The sequence below is a fragment of the Salvelinus sp. IW2-2015 genome, linkage group LG18 (assembly GCF_002910315.2).
Source record: "Salvelinus sp. IW2-2015 linkage group LG18, ASM291031v2, whole genome shotgun sequence".
Classification (NCBI taxonomy): Eukaryota; Metazoa; Chordata; class Actinopteri; order Salmoniformes; family Salmonidae; genus Salvelinus; species Salvelinus sp. IW2-2015.
In genome coordinates this window covers 52,378,623-52,406,451 of record NC_036858.1, presented here as the reverse complement: position 1 = coordinate 52,406,451, position 27,829 = coordinate 52,378,623, and the positions used below count along the sequence as shown (strand labels likewise).

At 45.2% G+C, this 27,829-nt stretch overlaps 1 protein-coding gene across 2 annotated transcripts; it reads left to right on the top strand.

The window, feature by feature from the left end:
• Positions 1-8,174: 8,174 nt before the first annotated feature.
• zyx (zyxin) lies at positions 8,175-26,701 on the top strand. 2 transcript variants are annotated; one of them, XM_024007302.2, is made up of 11 exons: positions 8,175-8,326; positions 16,914-17,203; positions 17,865-18,118; positions 18,856-18,948; positions 20,513-21,097; positions 21,175-21,316; positions 22,447-22,616; positions 22,788-22,966; positions 23,099-23,213; positions 23,382-23,396; positions 24,249-26,701. In XM_024007302.2, the coding sequence occupies exons 2-11, from the start codon at positions 16,930-16,932 to the stop codon at positions 24,357-24,359; spliced, it is 1,938 nt and encodes a 645-aa protein (XP_023863070.1). In that variant the 5' UTR covers positions 8,175-8,326; positions 16,914-16,929; the 3' UTR covers positions 24,360-26,701. The 2 variants fall into 2 exon arrangements, with proteins under 2 accessions (XP_023863070.1, XP_023863069.2); XM_024007301.2 differs by lacking the exons at positions 8,175-8,326; positions 23,382-23,396; positions 24,249-26,701 and adding an exon at positions 8,663-8,981 and having other exon boundaries at positions 23,099-23,327.
• The last annotated feature ends 1,128 nt before the right edge of the window (positions 26,702-27,829 follow it).

Below are 27,829 nucleotides of genomic sequence, written 5' to 3'. Positions count from 1 at the left end.
AAATGAATGCATGCAGAGCAGAAATTAGGCCGATACCCACTAATTATCAAAATCCAGAAAAGAGCCGTTAAATTCTACAACCACCTAAAAGGAAGCGATTCCCAAACCTTCCATAACAAAGCAATCACCTACAGAGAGGATGAACCTGGAGAAGAGTCCCTAAGCAAGCTGTCCTGGGGCTCTGTTCACAAACACACCCACAGAGCCCCAGGACAACAGCACAATTAGACCCAACCAAATCATGAGAAAACAAAAAAGATAATTACTGACACATTGGAAAGAATTAACAAACAAACAGAGCAAACTAGAATGCTATTTGGCCCTAAACAGAGAGTACACAGTGGCAGAATACCTGACCACGTGACTGACCCAAACTTAAGGAAAGCTTTGACTATGTACAGACTCAGTGAGCATAGCCTGCTATTAGAAAGGCCGCCGTAGGCAGACATGGCTCTCAAGAGAAGACAGGCTATGTGCTTCACTGCCCACAAAATGAGGTGGAAAACTGAGCTGCACTTCCTAACCTCCTGCCCAATGTATGACCATATTAGAGACGACATATTTCCCTCAGATCACACAGATCCACAAAGAATTCGAAAACAAATCCAATTTTGATAAACTCCATATCTACTGGGTGAAATTCCACAGTTGCCATCACAGCAGCAAGATTTGTGACCTGTTGCCACAAGAAAAGGGCAACCAGTGAAGAACAAACACCATTGTAATACAACCATATTATGTTTATTATATTTAACTTGTGTGCTTTAACCATTTATACATTGCTACAACACTTATATATATAATATGACATTTGTAATATCTTTATTGCTTTGAAACTTCTGTATGTGTAATGTTTACTGTTAATTTTTATTGTTTATTTCACTTTTGTATATTATCTACCTCACTTGCTTTGGCAATGTTAACACATGTTTCCCATGCCAATAAAGCCCCTTGAATTGAATTGAATTGAATTAAGAAGAGGAGTAAGGATGGTTATAGGTAGAGAGAGAGTAAGGGATGGTGATAGAGAAGAAGGAGAAGAGAGTAAGGGATGGTATAGAGAGGAGAGAGAGTTAGAGGAAGGGTTGATAGAAGAGAGGAAAGAGAAGTAAAGGTAATGGTGATATAGAGAGAAAGAGAGAGAGATAAGGATGGATAGAGAAGAGGAGAGAGTATGTAAGGGATGGTGATAGAGAGAGGAGAGAAGAGAGAGAAGGATGGTGATATAGAAGAAGGGAGAGAGAGGAAGGAGGACAGCGAGAGAAAGAGGGGAAGGTGAGAGAGAGGAAGGAGGACAGCGAGAGAAAGAGGGGAAGGTGTTGTGTTATTGGGGAAAGAGACCGTTTATGTCTGATAAGCTGTTCTGTTTTGCCTGGTCATGCTAATGGCAATATGATTGTATGAGTCTGGCTGCAATGTCATCTATGTAATGTTTCTAGAGTTTCTAGCATGTACTGGTATGTGTAATATTTGGGGTTGGTTTTCACCTTGTAAATGTGCAATGTTTGAGTGTGATGAATGTGATTCATGTAGATGTCAATGTGGACATGCAGTATGTGTGATGTGTGTAAAGGTCTTCGAGGAGATATATTAAACAGGCTGGCCCACACCAGACAGCTCTAATAGACAGCACACATGGCAGTGGGCGGAGAGCACACATAACTCATGTCACGTGACTAAGTCTCAAGGTCTCTGTGTGTGTGTGTTAGGAGATCCCAGTTCTCTTCTATAATTCAGTATTATCCTCTCTCTCTCTCCCCCTCATTCTCTCTCTCCCTCTCTACTCCTACTCTCATTCTCTCTCTCCCTCCCTCTCTACTCTTACACTCATTCTCTCTCTCCCTCCCTCTCTACTCTTACCCTACATTCTCTCACTCTCTACTCTTACCATACATTCTCTCACTCTCTATCCCTCTCTACTCTTACCCTACATTCTCTCACTCTCTCTCCCTCTACTCTTACCATACATTCTCTCTCTCTCTCTCCCTCAACATTCTCTCCCTCCCTCCCTCCCTTCATTCTCTCTCTACTCCCCTCAGTATCTAGACCACCACACTGTTTATCATTCATCTTCAGCCCTCCCCTGTATTAGTCTACACTCCTCTGCCTCAGACTCTCCATCTGTCCAGTCCATATCTATCTCTCATCTCTGTGTGGTATAAGTACCTGGCTCTACCTCCAAACACATCCCTCTCTTCATGTCCTCATATCTCCATCCTTCTCTCTAACTGTGAGCTCTCAGACAGTCAGTGTAGTGTCATCTTCCCCTGGGCTGGCTGGCTGGCTGGCTGGCTGGCTGGCTGGGTGGGTCGGTCTGTCTGTCTTGTCAGTCTGTCTGTCTGTCTGTCTTCTCAGTCAGTCTGTCTGTCTTGTCAGTCAGTCTGTAATTGTGTCTGTCTGTCAGTCTGGTGCAGATGAAGGTGTGCCACAGTGACACCTGCTGTGGAGAAGAGGGAACTACAGTCTGAGTTAGCCATATCAGTGACAGTGCTGTCGACAGGGGGCCAGTTGGCAATAGGAGGGTTTTTCCTCTGAGCAGTGGGGACTGGGAGAATGTGTATTGTCAAAATGTGCAGGTGTTTATCCTGTCTCTAATGTGCTGGGAAACTATTATACACTACCGTTCAGAAGTTTGGGGTCACTTATTAATGTCCTTGTTTTGAAAGAAAATACATTTTTTGTCCATTAAAATAACATCAAATTGATCAGAAATACAGTGTAGACATTGTTAATATTGTAAATTATTATTGTAGCTGGAAACGGCTGATTTTTTATGGAATATCTACATAGGCGTACAGAGGCCCATTATCAGTAACCATCACTACTGTGTACCAATGACACATTGGTAGTCCTCCCTTCACAGAACAGAGCAAACCGTCCCTAACCAGAATAGAAAGAGGAGTGGGAGGCCCCGGTGCACAACTGAGCAAGAGGACAAGTACATGAGAGTGTCTAGTTTGAGAAACAGACGCCTCACAAGTCCTCAACTGGCAGCTTCATTAAATAGTACCYGCAAAACACCAGTCACAGTGAAGAGGCAACTCCGGGTTGCTGGCTATCTAGGCAGAGTTCCTCTGTCCAATGTCAGTGTTCTTTTGCCCATCTTAATCTTTTCTTTTCATTGGCCAGTCTGAGATATGTATTTTTCTTTGCAATTCTGCCTAGAAGGCCATCATCCCGGAGTCACCTCTCCACTGTTGACGCGAGGACTGGTGTTTTGCAGGTACTATTTAATGAAGCTGCCAGTTGAGGACTTGTGAGGCGTCTGTTTTTCTCAAACTAGACACTCTCATGTACTTGTCCTCTTGCTCAGTTGTGCACAGGGGCTCCCACTCCTCTTTCTATTCTGGTTAGGGACGGTTTGCGTTGTTCTCTGTGAAGGAAGTAGTACACAGCGTTGTACGAGATCTTCAGTTTCTTGGCAATTTCTCGCATTGGAATAACCTTAATTTCTCAGACAGGAATAGACTGATGAGTTTCAGAAGAAAGTTCTTTGTTTCTGGCCAATTTTTGAGCCTATAATCGAACCCACAAAATGCTGATGCTCCAGATACTCAACTAGTCTAAAGAAGGCCAGTTTTATTGCTTCTTTAATCAGAACAACAGTTTTTCAGCTGTGCTAACATAATTGCAAAAGGGTTTTCTAATGATCAATTAGCCTTTTAAAAATGATAAACTTGGATTAGCTAACACAACGTTGCCATTGGACACAGGAGGGATGGTTGCTGGTAATGGGCCTCTGTATGCCTATATAGATATTCCACTAGAAATCATCCGTTTTCTAGCTACAATAGTCATTTACAATATTAACAATGTCTACACTGTATTTCTGATCAATTTGATGTTATTTTAATGGACAACTTAAAAAACTATTCTTTCAAAAACAAGGAATGTCTAAATGACCCAAACTTTTGAGAGGTAGTGTACATAACTACAGATGTTTTTAAATCACAGAGAGTTCAGTGAACATTTGTGTAGAAATGGCTCTATAGACATTGCTGAATTTGAGATCGTCTGTGTTTGTGCCAGGGAGTAGAAATACAGTGTTAGTCATATAGAACGTTGGCTCCCTCCCCCAGTTTCATTGTGTGTGTGTGTGTGTGTGTGTACGTACGTACGTACGACACACGCCTAAGTACACACGCTTGCATGTGCATGTGTGTATTGCATTCCTGTGTGTGTGTGCTGTGCGTGTGTGTGTGCGTGTTGTGTGTGTGTGTGTGTGTGTGTGTGTGTGTGTGTACCTCTTTCATCACCTCATGAATCAGCCCTGGATGCAGAGCAGGATCAGGATAATAAACCTGCACCAAGAAGGAAACAGGTAATGACTCACTGTAACAAGGGGAGGGAGAGAGGGAGGAGCAGAGAGAGAAGGTAGAGGGTGGGAGAAGGTAATGACTCACTGTACAGAGGGAGGGAGAGAGGGAGGAGCAGAGAGAGAGGTAGAGGTGGGAGAAGGTAATGACTCACTGTAACAGAGGGAGGGAGAGAGGGAGGAGCAGAGCGAGAGGTAGAGGGTGGGAGAAGGTAATGACTCACTGTAACAGAGGGAGGGAGAGAGGGAGGAGCAGAGAGAGAGGTAGAGGGTGTGGGAGAAGGTAATGACTCACTGTAACAGAGGGAGGGAGAGAGGGAGGAGCAGAGAGAGGCTAAGAGGGTGGGAGAAGGTAATGACTCACTGTAACAGAGGGAGGGAGAGAGGGAGGAGCAAGAGAGAGAGGTAGAGGGTGGGAGAAGGTAATTGCATGTAAGCTGATCACTCCACACCACTGTAACAGAGGGAGGGGAAGAGGCGAGGGAAAGGAGGCAGAGCAGAGAGGTAAGAGGGGTGAGGAAGGTAATGACTCACTGTAAGCAGAGGGAGGGAGGAGCAGAAGAGAGAGGTAGAGGGGTGGAGAGGTAATGACTCACAGTAACAGAGGGAGGGAGGAGCAGAGAGAAGAGGTAGAGGGTGGGAGAAGGGAATGACTCACTGTAACACGAGGAGGGAGAGAGGGAGGAGCAGAGAAGAGAGGTAGAGGTGGGGAGAAGGTAATGACTCACTGTACAGAGGGAGGGAGAGAGGAGGACAGAGAGAGAGGTAGAGGGTGGGAGAAGGTAATGACTCACTGTAACAGAGGGAGGGAGGAGGCAGAGAGAGAGGTAGAGGGTGGGGAGAAGGTAATGACTCACTGTTAACGAGGGATGGGAGGAGAGAGAGAGAGTAGAGGGTTGGGAGAAGGTATTGACTCACTGTAACAGAGGGAGGGAGAGAGGGAGGAGCAAGAGAGAGAGGTAGGGGTGGGAGAAGGTAATGACTCACTGTAAACAGAGGGAGGGAGAGAGGGAGGAGCAGAGAGAGAGGTACAGGGTGGGAGAGGTAATGACTCACTGTAACAGAGGGAGAAGAGAGCAGAGAGAGAGGTAGAGGGTGGGAGAAGGTAATGACTCACTGTAACAGAGGGAGGGAGAGAGGGAGGAGCAGAGAGATGAGGTAGAGGGTGGAAGGTATTGACTCACTGAACAGAGGGAGGAGAGAGGGAGGAGCAAGAGAGAGTAGGAGGGTGGGAGAAGTAATGACTCACTGTAACAGAGGGAGGAGACAGGGGAGGAGCAGAGAGAGGTAGAGGGTGGAGAAGGTAATGACTGCACTGTAACAGAGGGAGGGAGGAGCAGAGAGAGAGGTAGGGTGGGAGAAGGTAAGGACTCACTGTAACAGAGGGAGGGAAGAGGGAGGAGCAGAGAAGAGGTAGAGGGTGGGAGAAGGTAATGACTCACGGTGTAAAGAGGGAGAGAGAGAGGAGGAGCAGAAGAGGAGAGGTTAGAGGGTGGAGAAAGTAATGACTCACTGTAACAGAGGGAGAGGAGAGAGGGAAGGAGCAGGAGAGGTAGAGGGTGGGAGAAGCGTAATATCTCACTGTAACAGAGGGAGGGAGAGAGGGAGGAGCAGAGAGAGAGGTAGAGGTGGGAGAAGGTAATGACTCACTGTAACAGAGGGAGAGAGAGGGAGGAGGGAGCAGAAGAGAGAGTAGAGGGTGGGAGAGAAGTGAATGACTCACTGTAACAGAGGGAGGGAGAGAGGGAGGAGCAGAGAGAGAGGTAGAGGGTGGGAGCAAGTAATGGACTCACTGTAACAGAGGAGGGAGAGAGGAGGAGCAGAGGGAGAGAGTACGAGGTGGCGAGAAGGGAAGACTCACTGTAACAAGGGGGGAGAGAGGGAGGAGCAGAGAGAGAGGTAGAGGGTGGAGAAGGGAATGACTCACTGTAACAAAGGAGGAGAGAGGAGGAGCAGAGAAGAGGTAAGGGGTGGGAGAAGGTAATGACTCACTGTAACAGAGGGAGGAGAGAGGGAGGAGCAGAGAGAGAGGTAGAGGTGGGAGAAGTAATGACTCACTGTACAGCAGGAGAGAGAGGGGAGGAGCAGAGAGAGAGGTAGAGGGTGAAGAAGTGGGAAGAGAGAAGAGTGATTGAAGTAGAAGGGGAGAAGCGAAAGAAATAAAAAAAACTAAGTGGTAAACTATGGGATTCATGGAAAAAGATTAATGATTGAATGGAACGGAGAGAAGCAAAAAGAGAGGGCAAGCTGTAGAAAAAGAAGGGAGAAGAGGAGGGAGAATAAGAGAAGAAAAAAAGAGGGAGGGAGGGCAGACTGTTCATTCCGGGTTTGGGCGACATTCCCAGCCTGTCATGGCTGGTGAATCTGACACTCTTCTGTGTTTTAGGCCTCACCTCCATGCAGCTGGCAGGACCCCACAAGCCTTGCCCCTACCCACTGCCTGACTCCAACGACAACCTCCTTGTAGCCCCCAGAGATATTTTCTTGACCTAGAGAAACTGGGCCTATTAAGGCAAATAGGAATTGTTCCTTCAGCTCAAACCACTACCCCTAGTGTGTGAACAAACAGCAAAAGCACATCCGTTTGATAACAGAACAATGAACTACTATAAGGTGTACAACGCCTCCCTGTACCAGCTGTAAAACACACCTGAGAGCACGATAACTAAGACGCTGGAGGGCGAGGTCAAAAGGTGTGTGTGTGTGTTGGTTCTTCTTGTGGGGATCTAAAATCCCCCATGAGGACAGTAAAACAAGGTAAAGTCTCCCTTATGGGGACAAAGGCTATTTTAAGCTAAGGAGTTAGGTTTAGGGTTTGGGTAAGGGGTTAGTAGTTAAGTTTAGGAGTTAGGTTTAGGGTTTGGGTAAGGGGTTAGAGGTTAGGTTTAGGAGTTTGGTTTAGGGTTTGGGTAAGGGGTTAGAGGTTAGGTTTAGGAGTTAGGTTTAGGGTTTGGGTTTGGGTTATGGGTTAAGGTTTATGGTTAGGGAAAATAGGATTTTGAATTTAAATTAATTTTAGGTCCCTGCGAGGATAGAAAACATAACGTGTGTGTGTGATAGGGAAGCTGTGTAAGAGGAAGCAGATGTGCAGGATGGGAGGGGTCATCCTCTGTGGTTGTGATATTACTGTAGGTTAGGGTTAGGCTCACATCCTCATGTCAGTAGGAACAGTTAGGGTCTATGAGGTACCATGTCCTTTTTTTGTGCTTTTTTCACTCAATCATACTGAGTAACAGAGCCACAGCAATGTATTACTTTATATTTCATTACACTCCTGTATGTTCAGTGCCAAGGAAGTAATGGATATGCATGTATGTGATACCTGAACCAAACTGCATGGAAATGCCTTTTACACCTGGACAGGRGCAGGTCTTACAGCGAGGGCAACAGCACCATGTGGCCTTTCTCTTTCCCTTGTGTCCCCCAACCATTTTAGTGTCTGTACCTAATCAAGCCTCTACCTCCAGTATCTCTCCCCTCCCTCTCTCTCATTCCCTCTCTCTCTGACCTTACAAGGAAAGGCAGGCAGCGTTGATGTCATWGAATGAAGAATGTTGCARGAATCCAGAGAGAGAGTGAGACAGGGAGAAACAGAGAGGAAAGACAGGGGCTACTGCCTTACAGCAGTTTATGAACATACAGAATGAGATAGAGAGAGAGACAGTTGTGGTGTTTACATAGTAATATACACATCCTGAGAGAAAGTCCAACGAGAAAGAACTTGTTAGGAAGGATGGTGTCATTCCTTTTCCGTGGAGAGGGGGAGGAGAGAGAGAGAGAGAGTGGGGAGGAGAGAGAGAGAGATAGAGAGAGTGGGGAGGAGAGAGAGGGGGGAGGAGAGAGGGGGAGGGTCTAACAGCTGTAGGGGAACTGAGAGAGAGGGGTAGAGGAAAGTTAACAAGCACACTTTCTGTCTCGGTTTGGATCTACAACTAGGGAAAAGGAGAAGGAAGAGATAGATACTGTACTGTAGGGGAGGGTAATAGTTTGCTCTCCCAACTGCACACATAGGTAAGAACAGATTTTACACTGATTATATGAGTTATTGATAGGTAACAAGTTACAGTTTTTTTCCATTTAATAGTGGCAGCACAACTGTTTGACATCAGACAAGTTATCTCTATGAAATATTTTGTAGCTTTATCATTTCGGTCTAAGCAATTGTATAATCAGATTATGCTATGTATAGTTTTGGTGCATTGCAGAGTTTCAACATTTAAGAAGATGTATGAAAGAACAATAGCAAAGTGCCTGGTACGATTATTACTCATCTACCGGGGCGGATGTTCCGGTTTTTAGTCCACTGAGCAGTCCTTGTGCAAAGGACGCATTTACAAGTTTACAGCTTTTGAGAGATACGCGCTCGCTCACAACAAAGAAAAATGCGGAAGCTGTAACCGGAAGTACAGTTTAGGAGGAAAAGTTAGCTGGCTGATTAGCCAGACAGACATCTCACATTCCTTGGAAAAATAGACAGGGAAAGGGTGATGGCAACATCCATTTAGGGTACAGATAAACCTACCGTTAAATAATAAATAGGAAGGGGCCGGTTGAGGACGATAAACCGTGTCATCGAAGTAGAGAGAAGCGAGGAAGTAACGTTAGCCCCCTACAACCTCTCTGGCTAGCTACCAACTAGGAAAGCTGCTAGCTAGCAAAAAAATAGGTGAGTGCACAAACTAACTAGCCAGTATTTTTAGATAGATTGCGCTTTTCTATACATTTGCCGTTTTGAAGTTATTTCAACTCTGGGTTGTATGCAGGTGAATGCTAGACCAGGGCTATCAATACGGATTGACACACACTGCAATTCTCTTGAATCAGGGTTACACAGACTTTACCTAACTATGACTACATGGATGATTCATTGATGACCGTCGGGTATTTTGTATATTATGTGTGCTCAGTTGTTCTTAGCTGTCTTGAGCTTAGCAGACATCTACCTACCATAGCTAATCAGAGGCATGCCAAAAGGTGGGTGGGGCGCTAATGCAATACGGTGGATCATGGTTATTCATCAAGTTCCTACCAGCTGTTGTTTCATCCAAAATGGGATTCCATTGTTTCACAAGATGGTTGTCCTCACGCAAAGCCACTGACTAAATTGTAAAGAGAGAATATAGATTTAAAACGTTGAATGCTGTGGTAGTTTTCCAGCCCCATAGACACAAATTCAATTAAAGGGAAAATCAGCTCAAACTCTTTTGGTATTGTTGACATTAATCCAAATGTTTTGCATGTCAGCAGTCAAGGTTTCAAGATATTGGACTTTCAAGAAGCAAAGTGTCACCGGCCAAATCAAATGTTATTCGTCACATGCTTCGTAAACAGCAGCTGTAGACTAACTGTGAAATGGGTGGGTATAATTTGTGGAACGTTCCAACAGGAATCTGTTCCAAAAACTTTGTAAAGTACAAGGTTGCCAACAAAGAATGCATACAAAGTAGCATGATCAATTCACTAAGCTAACTAGCTGCCGAATAGGCATCAACTCACCACGTAGCTTATTTTGAATGTTTGTCCATAGGCTACCAGAGTGAGGACAGACATTTTTCAGGATAAATGTGGTGAGTGGAAAAAGTAATGAAATAGCCCACTCCCTACCCGGTATCTTATTCTGCCGCTATACAATTTTGTATGCGTTGTTTGTTGGCAACCTTGTTATTTGACAAAGTTTTTGGAATAGATTCCTGTTGGAACGTGCCACAAATTATACCCACCCCAGTGAAATGCTTACGGGCCCATCCCAACAATACAGGGAAAATATAGAAAAGTAATAATACACAATGAGTAATGATAACTTAGTTATATACAAAGGGGTACCGAATCCATGTGCAGGGTACAAGGTAATTGATGTAGATATGTACATATAACTAGGAATAAAGTGACTAGGCAACAGGATAGATAATAAACAGTAGCAGCAGCATATGTGATGAGTCAAAAAAAGGTAGTGCAAGGGTCACATAGTCCGGGAAGCTATTTGGTTAACTATTTAACAGTCTTCTGGCTTAAGGGTAGAAGCTGTTCGGGGTCCTGCTGGTTGCAGATGTGGTGCATCGGTACCGCTTGCCATGCGGTAGTAGAGAGAACAGTCTGACTTGGGAGGCTGGAGTCTTTGATTGTTTTTTGGGCTTTCCACTTATTTTCTTCCTAGTCGCACAGAGCTCCTCATCAGTCGCACTTTAGAGCCCTGAGTGGAATGATGGCACAAACCGACTGGTACCCAGGCTATCCTCATAATACTTAATGCATACCATGTCCCCAAATCTCTCTCCCCTTGTAATTTGTCATTAAACTTGCTTGTTCAGAGTAAAGCAGGCTTGGTCTTACTACGTCTGTGTGCGTGACTGTTTGGGTGGGAGTCTGGGGATTCCATTGACAAGCGTGCCACAGCCATTTGACCTCTATAAGATCACTGTAAGATACAATTAATGTCATACGTCACCCATTCACTCAGTCAGTAWAGCCTAACATAGTACTACTGCCACGCTGTGAGGGAGACCCCAGTCCCCTCTGAAAGGCTAGTGACCTGTAAGATCAGACTCAATTAGGAGCGTCGTCAGTGCATGAGTAACTCTCCCAGACAAAGTCACAGACAGACAGGATTCCCAGCTAAAGCTGGGCGTGTCTTTGCATGAAACTCAGTGACAACGATGGAGCTTTAGCAGCTGTAGGGTAGTCACTAGATGGCCATGCTAGAGAGGACAACACTGGCGTCAGAGCTGATGAGCAAGTAAGGACGTATTTTGTTGTTGATTTAGGGCTAGGGTTATGGTAACGTTAGGGTCCAAGATAGTGGGGGGGATTGATACAGTTACATATCGAGATATTAATTTTGACAATATATTGTATCGTTTTGACAATATCGCAATATTATCAAATCATTATTTTTCCTTCATAGCTTGTACTCAATCTTTTTTTTAAATAGGGAGACAATTTATTTTCAGCACTTTTATTTCCATGATTGATCAAAACTTGTTTTCTCATGGCTCTCTCTTGTCCTTCTGCAGCAGACATATGGTGAGCAGTATGTTTGGAACATTGAATTGCAATAAAATCACAGTATTGAATTGCAATACATATAGAATCGTGAAAATCGCAGTACATATTGTATCGTCACCTAAGTATGGTGATAATATTGTATCGTGAGGTCCCTGGCTATTCCCAGCCCTAGTTCAAGAGTGGCTTTCAGAATCAAGTGCTTCTGCCTGTTTTATACTCCGCATCTGGATTCCAAAGCGATCGTCCCAAGCAGCTTGTTGGCTTGTCACTAGTGTTCTTACTGGTCTGGCACAGTTTCTATTGTTGGTGTTGTCTCTCTCAGGTAAACACAGACAGCCAGTGGTAAAACAACAGTGTACTGTAAGTGTTTAGTGTTATAGTCCCATCCACATCCAACACAGAACGATGCTTCAATCGATGTCTGGGCCTTTGTACCATCTCAAATATCATCTCCTCTACCAAATGAATTGTCTTCTAATCCTCCTTTGTAGACCGACGACCAACCGACCAYGTGGAAATCATAACGTACTCGATAAGCTATGAGCTATTATTTACAGTAGGTGGTTTGCATGAGTTTAGCACTCTCTCTGCACACATGATGTCGCCTCACAGCCAAGCTGTAAAACTAGTTAAGATGATGAAATACAGACCGTGGTGATGTCATCCAACTGAAATGAGAGGAGGGAGCTTTTACAGAGGGAAAGGAAAAAGCCGACCATGGTGTTGATGATGTCATTCAACTGAAGTTCCAAACGTTCTCACCATGGGTCTCATCATCTCTGGATCCAATTTCACAATGGTTTACTTTAGTTAGGCTGAGGGGACTGTCCGGGAGGAGCCTGCAGCTGACCTCACCATATAAAACCATTAGCCAGGTCTACAGCCACATGGAATCTGTGGGGAATGTTTTTTGTCAATGCCTTTACAGTTGGCTGAGTAGTGAATGAAATAATACATCATAAAAAATAACTTGACTTATGTAGGATGACGTTTATAGCGGTATTTTGGTTTTTTAATTCCTCAAATAGGGTGGTCTATTTCCAGGGGCACCATGAGGAACGTTTGCACCTAGCATGTCTCAGTCCCGTGACTGTCTCATGCATTATCCCCAGAGCTTTTCTACAGTAGGCTAATATAATGAGACACTTTAAAATGAGAACACTAGAACCAATAAGCCTAGTTCTCTGCCTCCACTTAGTGTAGAGCGCTGGCTCTCTAGAAAGATAGAACGCCTTTAGATCAAAGCCTAGTAATATTTCCCTCACAACTGAACAGTCTGCTGGTATCCAATGCACTGGCCCTCATTAGCAGAGGTTTCAACAGGGTTCTATTGGCCAAGGAGAGCAGGTTTCTGTCTGACTGAGGATATTACAGGGGAGGTCTGCTCTGCTTGATGCAGGCTCTTTCTTTCATCACAGAGAGGAGCCAACGCTTTGTCAGTGGAGCGTTGGACTCTTCCTAGGTTGGACTTTTACAGCCAGTTTCCAAGACCACTTTGTGTGTCTGTTTGTCCCCCCCTCTTTCCATCTGTTCTAGTCCCACTGGTGTTTTCTAAATAAGACAGCTAGCCTACAGGCTATAGCAAGCTGTGCTAGGGCGGGCAACCAGATTGGTTGATGTCCCCTTTGGTCATTTGCCTTTAATATTTCATCCTGCTCTTCTCTGCATTATTTAACAGTAAGTCCATTTTGAAAATAGAAAAGTGAAGATTTAGCAGTTTGTGGCTTTTTGTTGCTCACTTTGAAGGGGCTTGAGTGCAAATATGATAACTTCTCTCTTTGGATTCTTGACAGTATTTTAACTTTTAAAGTAAGAAGTTATGAGTGAAATGTAGAAAACGCTGTGTTTTACAGAGGATCCTAACAAACAAAGTTAGATTACTTCCTGTGTTTTTTTTCTTCATACTGTGTTGAGGCCTCAGTCAGCATATCAGGAACACTTTCACCCACTGTTGATGTCTTTGTCTTGTCAGAACTTGTGTCCAGGCCCCCAAGGCACAGCTACATGCAATGTAGAACCCTCATTTTCAAACTGAAAAACTATACTGTCCAGTGAAAATCTCACTTTTTAACGTTTATATTCTGTTAACTCGTCCTATACTCGCAATTGTGACCAAAGCATAAATTGGAGAAAAAACACTTTCAAAATCCCAAATCCAACTTGTATCTCACAGACCCTTTAAAAAGGTGCCTGCTATTTACTCCTAGAACATGATGTCATCTTGGCTCATTGGCTGAGCTTGAGAGTCAGCATTCTACTTGCGTTAATATTTTTTATGACCGGTATACACCATCCACACCATTCTGTCGTTGGGGTACACCCACACCATTCTGTCGTTGGGGTACACCCACACCATTCTGTCGTTGGGGTACACCCACACCATTCTGTCGTTGGGGTACACCCACACCATTCTGTCGTTGGGGTACACCCACACCATTCTGTCGTTGGGGTACACCCACACCATTCTGTCGTTGGGGTACACCCACACCATTCTGTCGTTGGGGTACACCCACACCATTCCAACACAGAAAGTTGCTTTTTAACATACTTAATACAAATGAAATAACTTTCACTCATATTATAATTAATTATAGGTAATATTTCACAGAAATCTGGTAACACTGGGAAGGAAGTTACATTAGGTTTCTTATGAAACTGACATGGCGTAACATTATAGTCAAGCCTGAGTGGTAAATGATTCCCCGTCTAAAGGCTGATTCTGATCATAGAGAAAGAAATCAGTCACCCGCATCACAAACCCACATCGGAGCATGTACTAGGCTAGTTCTGGGGCGCTGCTTTTCYTTCCAAAACAAACAAGGCCTGAGGAAACCCATGTATATTATCACCATGGTAATGGTTCCTAAATATGTTGTTGCTCTGTGATCTAACAAAAGCATTTCACATTATGGACAAAACCATGTTTCTAGACATAATTAGACCCATTAGGCTTATTCATGACTAGGACCCATCATTGCCATTATATTTATTTATTTAACCTTTATTTAAGTAGGCAAGTCAGTTAAGAACATTAAGAACAAATTCTTATTTACAATGACGGCCTACACCGGCCAAACCTGGACAACGCTGGGCCAATTGTGTGCTGCCCTACGGGACTCGCAATCACGGCCGATTGTGATACAGCCTAGATTTTAACCAGGGTGTCTGTAGTGACGCTGCGCCACTCGGGAGCCCGAGTACAGTGCATTCGGAAAGTATTCAGGCACCATGACTTTTTCCACATTTTGTTACGTTACAGCCTTATTCTAAAATGTATTAAATAGTTTTTTCCCCCATCAATCTACACACAATACCCCATAATGACAAAGCTAAAACAGGTTTTTAGAAATGTTAGCTAATTTATTCAAGATAAAAATCTGAAATATCACGTTTAACATAAGTATTCAGACCGTTTACTCAGTACTTTGTTGAAGCACCTTTGGCAGTGATTACAGCCTCGAGTTTTATTGGGTATGACGCTACAAGCTTGGCACACCTGTATTTGGGGAGTTTCCCCCATTCTTCTCTGCAGATCCTCTCAAGCTATGTCGGGTTGGATGGGGAGCGTTGCTGCACAGCTATTTTCAGGTCTCTCCAGAGATGTTCGATCGGGTTCAAGTCCGGACTCTGGCTGGGCCACTCAAGGACATTTAGAAACTTGTCTTGGCTGTGTGCTTAGGGTCGTTGTCCTGTTGGAAGTTGAACCTTCGCCCCAGTCTGAGGTCCTGAGCGCTCTTGAGCAGGTTTTCATCAAGGATCTCTCTGTACTTCGTTCATCTTTCCCTCAATCCTGACTAGTCTCCCAGTCTCTGCCACTGAAATACATCCTCACAACATGATGCTGCCACCACCATGCTTAACCATAGAGATGGTGTCAGTTTTCCTCCAGATGTGACGCTTGGCATTCATGCCAAAGATTTCAATCTTGGTTTTATCAGACGAGAGAATCTTGTTTATCATGGTCTGAGAGTCCTTTATGTGCTTTTTGGCAAACTCCAAGCGGGCTGTTACGTACCTTTTACTGAGGAGTGGCTTCCGTCTGGCCTCTCTACCATAAAGTTGTCCTTCTGATGGTTCTCCCGTCTCCACAGAGGAACTCTGGAGCTCTGTCAGTGACCATCGGAGGCCCTTCTCCTCCAATTGCTCAGTTTGGCCGGGCGGCGAGCTCTAGGAAGAGTCTTGGTGGTTCCAAACTTCTTCCATTTTAAGAATGATAGAGGCCACTGTGTTCTTGGGGACCTTCAATGCTGCAGAAATGTTTTGGTACCGTTCCCCTTATCTGTACCTCGACGCAATCCTGTCTCGGAGCTCTATGGACAATTCCTTCCACCTCATGGCTTGGTTTTTGCTCTGACATGCACTGTCAACTGTGGGCCCTTATGTAGACAGGTGTGTACCTTTCCAAATCATGTCCAATCGAGTGAATTTACCACAGGTGGACGCCAATAAAGTTGTAGAAACGTCTTAAGGATGATCAATGGAAACAGGATGCACCTGAGCTCAATTTCGAGTCTCATAGCAAAGGGTCTGAATACTTATTTACAGAAGGTATGTCTGTTTTTTATTTTTCATTTTTTTAAACATTTGCAAAAATGTAAAAATAAACTGTTTTCCTTTGTAATTATGGGGTATTGTAACATAACAAAATGTGGAAAAGGGGAATTAGTCTGAATGCACTGTATACTCTGTAGGGCACTATAACAGCCTAGAGTCTAGCTGAAAGTAACGTTAGACATGTACTGAGGAAGAAACCAAGAGAGGTCCTGAGAGACAGGGCCTCGTCTCTGTTTAACCAGGGGTCACCTACAGGACCTCGTCTCTGTTTAACCAGGGGTCACCTACAGGGCCACAGGAGATTGGGCAATCTGAGATAGAGCCGCTGTGGTATCATCAACATTTTTAACCACAAACACGCGAGGTAAATATTTGAGCTAACCCGTTGAATGACCCTCTCCTTGACGTAGCTCACATGAACATGTTATGATGGTTTTACCCGTCTCAGGTCCGACCCGGTCATCCCTATAGTAAACCATGCTGTAGTTCTCAACTGTTTTTATTACAATGAAAAGTTTCATACTGAGAGTTGACCTTGAAGCAGCTATAATGGTTACGGTATGCCTCTCTCCATACTGAGCCTAAGGAGTGGCTAGTGTGTATTTCCAATCTAGGGCGAGGTACTGTGTAAAGCAGCCAAGACCTTTCAGAGGTGTGTGTGTGTGTGTGCTTTGGAGGTTCTCTCCTGTAGTTTGGCTGCAGGTTTGTTAGATCCTTTGTTGATGTGTCCCCACTAATTCACCAAAGAGAAATATCCCCCTACTGTTTCAAAAGCTCTGTGTGCTCACCTCAGATTAGCTAATGCTCTATGGTTCATTTCTATATCAAAGGTTTATTTTATCTTTGCTGTTATCCTTTCTACAGCTGGCCTCCAGGTTTGCTAGACCTCCTCTGTAAAACAGCCATCTCTTTAACAGTTGGCAGCCTCCTTACAGCTCATTTGAGTTTGTTGATTTGGGTGGACTGTGTTTGTCCTCTTCTAAATCGTCGTAATAAACCAATATTGTCATAAACAACAGCTGTCCTCCTCTTCTCTCCTCAGACAGTAAAAAGACAACATGGCTGACTCCAGCAGCAGTAAACCCTTCATGGTGACTTCCTCCATCAACCTCAAAGTCWCCACCCCCTCCTTCTACAACCAGCCAAAGAAGTTTGCCTCGGTCAACCCGCCACGCCCCAAAAGCCAGTCCGACCCGTCGCCTCCCCCGGGCTCAACTCCTCCCGCAGGTCCCTCTCCTCCCCCCAGTCTGGTCTCCTCAACACGYGGTGTCGGCACAGCTGTCATTGGTCGAGTTGGAGTGATGCCTCCACCCCCACCATCGCTCTGCGAAGGTGATTGGCCRTTTTYRTTTGTCATTTTGTAAACATTTATCCCATGCATCTAGTTGTCTGGTTCAATGTGACCCCTAACTCCTTCACTTGAGCTCTTTCCCTTCACAGTGCAGATGTGAAGTAACTGGATAGGTGTAAAACATATGGTGGTAGAGGTTAGGGGAAGTGGCTAGGGGTTGTTTTAGGACCAGACTTATCTCGCAACAGAAGCATCAAGCATGTTATTAAGCATGTTATTATTTAGTTACAAGTATTTATCTTTGTTTCTGATAAAACAAGGATGTTGTATCCCAGAGTTTGAGCCTGGTGTTGGCACCCAACAGATTGGTAGACTGTAACATGGCCCTTATCCCGTCAATGAAACTCACCTTCCTGTTTCTCACACGCTCTAATCACTGCATTTAAAGGGATACTGSGAGATTCTGGCAATTAAGCTGTTTTTCTACTTACCCACCTACTTATCCCTTTAAGTCTATTTTCTTGACAGTATCATTTCACTGTCTCTGTGTGTAGAAACTGTATTGTCATGGAGTTCCCTGAATGAATGTCTGGGTGGGTGCAGTGATTAGATGACAGGTTTTCAATGAATTATAGAAAGTTTAGAAACCATTTGATTGCTATGCCTTTGTTTTAATCAATCACCCCTCCCCGTTTCTATTAGACTTCCCGCCCCCTCCTCCTCCATTGGACGATGAGCTGCCAGCCCCTCCTCCCAATTGTGCAACCACACCTCCAGCCTCTGATGCCCCTCCCCCTGCCTTCCCTCCCCCTCCCGCGGTGGATGACCTCCCCCCCACCCTGCCTGAGGAGAATGCCTGTCTCCCCCGTTCCCCGTCTCCCCCTCCTCCACCACCCCCTCCCCCTCTCCCAGTCTCTGGTCCCAGCAGTGTCCCCAGTGCTGGGGAGAACTTTCAGGTGAGTCTGGGTTACTAATCATAAGAATGGAATGCGTTTTGTATTATAAACTGGGTGGTTTGAGCCCTGAATGCTGATTGGCTAACAGCTGTGGTATATGAGACCGTATGCCACAGGTATGACAAAACATTTATTTTTACTGCTCTAATTACGTTGGTAACCAGTTTATAATAGCAATAAGGCACCTCGGGGGTTTGTGGTATATGGCCAATATAACACGAATAAGGGCTGTGTCCGGGCACTCCGCGCTTTGTCGTGACTAAGAACATCCCTTGGCCGTGGTATATTGGCCATATACCACACCCACCCGTGCCTTATTGCTTAAATATAGAACTTTCCATAAGGTCCCAAAGCACTTGTCATTGTATTGGTGTAGTTGTGTTGGATGACGGCCTGAACTCTCATCCACACATCTACTACCATGGTGGATGTCCCCAGTAAGCAGATGTGGAAGTGTATTGCCTAACCTGATGTGAGTGCTTAAGTTCTGATCCATGCAAATCAGTTACATTCTGTTCTATCAGTACACTTCTGTGCACATTCCCCATTGACACAAGTGTATGATTTAGGTGGCAGTTGGAGGTTGCTACATTTTTCAAGTCAAGATTCAGCCTGTTGATAAACAATCATCCTCTCTCTCTCTCCCATTATTTCTCACTCTTTCACAATCCCTCACTCTGTGTGTCTGTCCCTTTCCCCTCCCCTCTCTCCCTCCCCCTTCTTTCTCACTCCCACAGCGTCTGGCAAAGCAGACTAGTTTTGACAAACAGCTGGGCTCTCTGACTGACCTGCTGTCTGAGATGGAGACCAGAGGACCCTTCAACCCCAAGGTACAGAGAAGGACAAGGGGAGGAGGGAAAGTATTTCATATACTGTAGAGCGTCGTATACTGTAGAGCTTCATAACTGAATGTAACAGAAGACTACAGTAGACACAGTATGACACAGAGAGAGTAGGAAAGACTTGGGACTGAGAAGATGGAGGGAAATAAATGTAGGAGTCGGGAGGGGAATAGATGTAGGAGTCGGGAGGAATAGATGTAGGAGTCGGGAGGGGAATAGATGTTGGAGTCGGGAGGGAATGAATAAATAAGATGGAGTAGAGATAGGAGGATATGGAGAGTAGGGAGGCGAATAAATGGAGGAAGTAGGGAGGGGATATAATGGAGGAGTAAGGGAGGGAGAATATGGAGGAGGTAAATGCGGGAGGGGAATAAATGGAGGAGTAGGGAGGGGATAAATGGAGGAGTAGGGGAGGGGAATAAATGGAGGAGTAGGGAGGGAATAAATGGAGGAGTTAGGGAGGGGAATAAAATGGAGGAGTGGGAGGGGGAATAATGGGAGTAGGGAGGGGTAATGGAATAGGGAGGGATAAATGGAGGAGTAGGGAGGGGAATAAATGGATGGAGTGGGGAGGGGAATAAATGGAGAAGTAGGGAGGGGAATAAATGGAGGAGTGGGGAGGGGAATAAATGGAGGAGTGGGGAGGGGAGTAAAAGACCAGAGGAAAAAAGAGAGGAGACGTTGACTCATAGAAGTTTGAATAAAGGGGCCTCCAAAGTAGAGAGAAGGGGAGGAGGTCAGGAGAAACCGCCAGGCTGTTTTGTGTCTGTTCAGGTTGATGGCTCTAAGATGAGTAAGCTGTTCGTTATTGCACACAGACAGACAATGAGAGAGTGATGCACAAAAACAGAGGAAGTGAGTGATGCAGAGAAACTCACACTGAATGATGTATATAAAGAAAGATGGAGATGAGAACAGAAAGAGGGACCAAGCAAGACCGAGAGAGAGAGAGTGGTACACAATGCATACTCCATTGTGATCAGGCCTGTGTGTGTGGGGCCAAGCCAGCGGGGAAACAGCCATAAATGGGGAGTGTTTTTATCCTCCTGGGAGGAACTGGATCAGAACAGAGAAATGTTGGCACAAGCTCTTGATAAAAATGTCAGAGACAGATTACTACTGATGAGCTCAAGTTCCCCTGTATGACTCAGAGCCTGTGCTTTGTGGAGATGTGTATAAGAGACAGGAGCCTGTGCTTTGTGGAAGTTGAACATTTGATACGATTGAAAATCGCTAACTGCAAACATTTTGTGTTTTTTAATTCTGTACTTGAATGATACAAATAGCCGTTTTCACAGTTCCTAAAAACACAGCCGGCTTGTTAAGTAGGGTGGATGGTTTAGAATGTTTCAAATAGTACTGTATAGAACATTGTATTTTCAACTGGAAACTTCCAAAATAGCTGGAGGGGCACTCAGTTCCTAATGCTTTTAGTCTAAAAGTAGGTTTGAGTCCATGCAACAGCTTGTTGTTCTGTGTTGTCTCATAGTTCTCTTCAATTCTTCAGTACATATAGCCTGTAATGTTTTCTTGTCTGATCTTGTCTCCCCAGTTGCCCAGTCAGTACTCAGCTCCTCCTCCTCCTGCCCCCAAGCCTGCAGGTCCTCCCCCCACTGCTCCCAAGCCCAACCTCTCCTTCCTCCCCCCTCCAGAGATGGGAGACAAGCCCCCTCCCGCTCCCTGGGCCGAGGAGCTCAAACTCCGAACGACACACAGACAAGCCAATAACCCTACATCCGCCCCTACATCCGCCCCTGCTCCTGCTCCTGCTCCTGCCCCACAGCCATTTGCTAAGGCACCAGTCGGGGCTTCTAAGGCTTTTGGGGGCATGAGAACGGGGACGTCCGTGCCTCCTGTGGTGCTGAAGAACCAGAACCACGCYCCGGCTCCATTTGGTGTTGCTCCTAAACCTTCCCCTGCAGCCAGCTCCTTCCCTCCTCCTCCTGCCGCTCCTCCCGCCCCTCCAGCCAACAAAGTGGCTCCCCCAGCCTTCAATCACTCAAAGCCCTCTTCCATTGACTATCAGATGACTGTGAGCCCGCCCCCTCCTGCTCCCGTGCCCCCTCCTCAGCCCAAAGCGATGACATCACCACCCTCTTCTTACAGCCAGCCAATGAAATCTCCCCCTTCATCAAAGGTATGTTAGGAGACCCTTTAGGGTGAGTGTGTGTGTTTAGTACTCCCCCTGTTAAATGTGTGTTTKCTGTCCCCCAGCCCTCGCCCCCTGGGCCTGTCTCTGTCCCAGGTGGAGGTGTTCCTCTCTCCATGAGGGAGGTGGAGGAGCTGGAGAGAATGACCAATGCATTCATCAAAGACATGGACACACACGCTCCCGTCATCACCTCAGCACCTACAGGTACACACACACGCTCCTGTCATCACCTCAGCACCTACAGTGCACACACCATCCCTCCAGCACTCAGTACACCTACACCTCAGCACGACCACACCCTCCGCATCACTACAGGTACATCACACACCCTCCGTCTCATCTACAGCCTACTACCTCTCGCACCTACAAGGTACACACACACCTCCGCTCATATACAGGATCACACACACCCCTCGCTCAACCCTACCGGTACACACACACCCTCCGTCCATTCACCTACAGGTACACACACACCCTCCGTTCATCACCTCAGCACCTACAGGTACACACACACCCTCCGTTCATCACCTCAGCACCTACAGGTACACACACACCCTCCGCTCATCACCTACAGGTACACACACACCCTCCGCTCATCACCTACAGGTACACACACACCCTCCGCTCATCACCTCAGCACCTACAGGTACACACACACGCTCCGTTCATCACCTCAGCACCTACAGGTACACACACACCCTCCGTTCATCACCTCAGCACCTACAGGTACACACACACCCTCCGTTCATCACCTACACTAGTTCATTGTTTCATACTACCAGACCCATCATGTCCGAATGAACACTCTATTATCAGTGCGTCATTATCTTGTCCAGTTCCTGCCTGACAACACTCTTTCTCAGTATGCTATTGGTTCTGATGGTCTGGGCTGTAGTTCTAATAGTCAGGGCTGGGGTGCTGATGGGCTGGGCTGGGGTTTTGATGGGCTGGGGGGCTGATTGGCCTTTCATCAAAATGATTGATCAGTGTAATTAGGCAGTAAGGAGCCTCCTCCCTCCCTCCTCTCTCTCATTGGTGCTAGACCAGTGTGTCTGTGGTAATGACTTAATGACTGTATGGAATAGGACTGGCTGGGCTCTGCCTCTGTCAGCATCAACCAACTCTTATCCCCTCTCTCTTCCCCCTCTCCCTTTCCACCTCCTCTCTCCCCATCTCTCTCTCTCTCTCCCCATCTCTCTCTCTCCTCATCTCTCGCTCCTCATCTCTCTCTCTCTCCTCATCTCTCTTTCTCCTCCTCTCTCTCTCTCTCCTCATCTCTCTCTCTCTCTCTCTCTCCTCATCTCTCTCTCTCTCTCCTCATCTCTCTCTTTCAGAGGTATGTGGTAAGTGTGGTGAGGCTCTGTCTCGTTCCCAGCCTGCAGTGAGAGCCATGAACAAACTCTTCCACTCTGACTGTTTCTGCTGTATGAGCTGCCACCGCCCCCTGCAGGGCATGCAGTTCTACGACAAGGACGGGACGCCACAGTGTGACGACTGCTACACTGTGAGTGCACACATGTACACACACACACACACACACACACACACACATACACACACACACACAGCAATTACATGCACAAAAAGCTTACAGTAATTAATTAACTCTCTCACACACAAAGACATGTAACTTGTTTGCTCTCTCTGCCACCCTCCTGTCTGTGTGTCTCTACAGAGTTCTCTGGCGGTGTGTTCTCGGTGCGGGGAGCGTATTACAGACCGTGTGTTGAAGGCGGTGGGCCAGTGTTTCCATGCCCATTGTTTCCGCTGCTGCACCTGCGCCTGCAGCCTGGAGGGGGCGCCCTTCATCACCGACGACAACAACAACCCATACTGTGTCCCAGACTACCACAGGTACGGCCTCATCTCCTTGTCTTTCTCTCTGTCTTCCTAGGTATTGTGTGTGTGTGTGTGTGTGTGTGTGTGTGTGTGTGTGTGTGTGTGTGTGGTACAGGTCTAATGTCCTCTCTGTTCCCCTGCCTGTAGGCGTTTCTCTCCCCTGTGTGTGAGCTGTAATGAGCCCATAGTTCCTGACGCCGGCAGTCAAGAGACCGTCAGAGTCGTGGCCCTCGACAAGAACTTCCACCTCAAGTGCTACGCTGTGAGTAAAGGACAACAGACCTGCTACAATCTAAAGTACTACTGCTGTGAGGTAAGGACAACAGACCTGCTACATCTAAATACTACCGCTGTGAGGTAAGGACACAGACCTGCTACATCTAAAGTACTACCGCTGTGAGTAAGGACAACAGACCTGCTACATCTAAAGTACTACCGCTGTGAGGTAAGGACAACAGACTGCTACATCTAAAGTACTACCGCTTGAGGTAAGGACAACAGACCTGCTACATCTAAAGTACTACCGCTGTGAGGTAAGGACAACAGACCTGCTACATCTAAAGTACTACGCTGTGAGGTAAGGACAACAGACCTGCTACATCTAAAGTACTACCGCTGTGAGGTAAGGACAACAGACCTGCTACATCTAAATATACTGCTGTTGAGGTAAGGACAACAGACCTGCTACATCTAAAGTACTACCGCTTGTGAGGTAAGGACAACAGACCTGCTACATCTAAAGTACTACCGCTGTGAGTAAGGAAAACAGACCTGCTACATCTAAAGTACTACCGCTGTGAGTAAGGAAAACAGACCTGCTACATCTAAAGTACTACTCTGTGAGGTAAGGACAACAGACTGCTACATCTAAAGTACTACCGCTGTGAGGTAAGGACAAAGACCTGCTACATTCTAAAAGTACTACCGCTGTGAGGTAAGACAAACAGACCTGCTACATCTAAAGTACTATCGCTGTGAGGTAAGGACAACAGACCTGCTACATCTAAAGACTATTCCGCTGTGAGTAAGGACAAACAGACCTGCTACATCTAACAGTCCGTCCGTGTGAACGGTAAGGACAACAGACCTGCTACATCTAAAGTACTACTGCTGTGAGGTAAGGACAACAGACCTGCTACAAAATCTAGTGCCAGATGTAAAGATAAACTCCTGAAGATGTATTATAAAGAGCTGGTTAAATGTCGAAACAGTTTGAATGGTGTCCCCCGAGTGTTTTGGATGTAAATGTTTTCCAGTGACCTTCTGCACATCCTGAAGTCTCTCTTCCTGGTTGCAGGATTGTTCCCGCCCCCTCTCCATAGAGGCGGACGCAGACGGCTGCTACCCATTGGACGGCAGGATCCTGTGCATGAAGTGCCACACCCAGCGGGCCAAGGCTATGCAGTGATTGGTGAACACATCTGTTATTCAAGTCAAACTTTGAACCAAATCCAAGACAGGATCCATTCAGCTTCCACCGTTCTGTCTCTGCAACAGGGCTTTACTTGTGCGCTGTGTGTGATTTCATGAGTGAAAGCGAGCATGTTTGCATGCAGATGTCGTTATGTCTCTCCTCTTTCTGCTTATTCCCCCTCTCAGTCCAGAGGTAATGTACTGCACTGAGATAGACTTCCTCCTCCTCTCCCCGCCTTCTCCCCTTGTGTTAATGCCAGTCTTATCAAGGCCATTTTTTGTTTATGCTAAAATTCCCAGCATGACTTGCACAAGTATAGCTTAGTCATGGGCTGTGTCCCAACAGTCAAAGATGGTTTCCTCTCCTCTTCTCTCTCCACTGATAGGAAAACATGTTGAGAAGGTTTCAGCCATACAACTTTGATTTGTCTTTCACTTTTCAGTGGTACGGAAGGAAAGGAGTGGAACTATTTCTGAGTATTTGAGACATAGTAACAGTAGTTTAGTGTAACCCCGACCCCAGTGCACGAGGAGTTGAACAAAAGTTTAAGGTGGACTAATTCATGTTCCACTGCACCTCCCATAGGGCTGAGCTCTGGTGGGCTGGTGGCACCTGAAGCACTTTGGCAGTTGTAGTGCCTGCAAACATACAAGTTGCTTAACTGCCTTTAGAGAGTGCTTTCTACAGAACTACATATCCCATCAGACATGATGTAGCAGAGCAGTGTGCTGTGGGAAATGTAGTTCCTCTTGGGCTAAAAACGGAGTGCAAAAAACAAACAAAAATATGTGAATGTCGCTCTCGTTTGTTTTTGTTGTGTGCGTTTGTTGCTTTATAGGCATGCATAGCTACAGATCACTGTCAGTTACTCTCACCATTTTATCAAGCACAGAATGAGGGTACATTACGATCAAAATGACCATTTATTTCTTTGTCAAAAGAATAGAAGATTTAAGATCATGATTAGAGACACTACCAAGAACAAAGGTCAAAAGTTTGCCAAGCACAGATTCCATTCCTATGATCTCATGTTAAATAGAGTGCTGTAGTTTAAAGAGGACCGCATGGCTTAGAACAGAAACTACGCTCCAGGCAGAGGTTGCTCTTAACCGCTAGGATCAGATTACCCTATCCCTAATCTTCATTTAAAGGGGATGGAGGGAAAACATCAGATCCTGGATCAGTAGTTAGGGGCAACTTCCAGGACCTATAGTATAATCCTATCGTCCTCAATGATGCGCTCTTGAACGCATACTTATCTAGTGTGCAGGCGAGTTAAGATATCTAATGAGTAACATAGGTATAGAGATATTACCTCTCATTAATTCAATTCACCTAAAGGTAAACTCATGGATTTTTGCACTATACACCTGCATTTACAAATGCTTAGTATTTTGGGCATTTGCAGCTCTCTGAATAACATAATAGAACTGACTCTGAATCAGGGTTTTAAGTATTAGAAACATGCAGCAGATCAAATGGCCAGTCTGTTTTCCAGTAGAGTATAGTAGGTCATTGACCGTAGCAGCAGCATGTAGATCAAACCAGTACAGTACAGTTCAAGGTGTTGGTAACACGTTTCAAATCCAGGCAGCGGTTACTCAAATGCATCACACTTTTTAAATTCACTGCCTTTGTTTTTGTGGAAATCACTTCAATTTTTAATCATGTTTTTTGTGTGCTTTACACAGTATATTGTTCCTCTTCCTTTCTCATAATACTCCAATGAATACCACTGTTTCCATTATTCAGCTTAGTGTTCTGTTATGTCTCGATATCAGTTATATTTACTCTGCTTGTAATCTTACCATACTGTATTTCATTGATAAGTACTTTTATTTTCTGTGATTTTTCTGTGAAACTTGGTAAGTTGCCATTTCCACCCTAGTATTCCTCTCTCTCCTGTTCAGACTGGTTTGACATCAAACACCCATCCTTATACATTCCTCAGTCTGGCATAGCAACACAACCCTAATGACCAAACTAACATCCTAAACCATATGGCCAAATACGACTCAATATGCATGTTATCTGGGTCGTCGGTATCATCTTTAGTATTCTCAGTTTTCGTTTTTTTATTTGCACACATGATTCCACCTTTGTGACCATGCCTTTGTCTTCACTGTCAGACCATTGGTGTGTGATGATGCCTTCAAAAACACCACTTTGCTCAYTTATTTAATGATGATTGCCTTGTTCTTTTCATATAGTTCTTATAAATTTCTCTTATATTTGTGTGTATGTTTACGGTTCCAAACATGCCAACATTAATTACATGTCATTCTTTTTCTTCTTTAATTTTACTGTACTCAAAATAAAACTGCTAATTGTCTAAATCCTGTGTGGTTTTATTGTGCCTGTTTGGCATTTGCAATAATTAAGTGTCTTCCTTCCTTGAAGTTATTGTTCAGTATTGTCCTCATTCTCTCACATCAAATACAGTATTTCTCTCTCTCTCTTCATCCATGTGACGTGTCCTCCACTATGCTATCAGTGACGTGTTCCATTGCCAGTTGACCTCTAGAACACCCTCTCTCTCAATCCATTCATACCAGACCCTCTGCTGCACTGATAGTGACGTGGGTAGACGGCTGTGTGTGCACTGTTTTTGCTTTTGAGAAAATGTTGGTCCTCTCGATGCAGGGTAACAATGTGTTCTCTTAATGTTTTGACTTTTTCTGTGTTTCAGAGTTCTGATGATTTTATTGGCTCTGTACCTACCTGTTGCTTAGGGACATTATATTCTCATTAATTACATTTGAATGATGTTTGAGTTAAAACTTAGTCATTTTAGGGTTGTGGATTGAAGAGGATTCCTCCTACACATCAAACACACCCACGTGCATGTCACAGTCTAAATAGATCCACAGTGTCACCTGATAATGTAGCAGAGAGAGAGGTAGGCTGCCAGGTCAACTCTGTTTATCAGAACGTCAGAGGAGGAGAGAAGTGAGTGATGAAAGAAGATAGAGAGCTGAGATGACAGCTGGCTGATGGAGGGAGAGATAGAGGTCTGGAGGCTACGTGTGAGGGAGAAATGAGAAACGTCAGTGGCTGCAACAAGCTAAACCCAGACAGAACAAGACACACAACAGTATGGCAGAAACCCCAGCAGAGCCTCAATTAAAAGTCCTGCAGGTTTTACCTTTCTCATGAAATGTTATGAAGTTTATGCTGATCCTAGGTGATGTCAAATCAATGTGTTGGCCTGCCACAGGCTCAACACTTTCTACTTAATGCATCAGTTTTTTTGGTGGGGGGGGGGTGTTAGAGCAAGCTCTCAATTCCCTGCGTCTCATACTATACATTTCAAGTTGTATAGAGGAGTGTCTTCCTTTTATTAATGTGGTATTACATGTATATAGAGAACAAGATAGGTTATAATAAGATTGTCATGTGTCAAATTTGTCTTAAATTAAGTAGAAATGTGTATCATGATAATCCTGATATGAAACTGACTATCC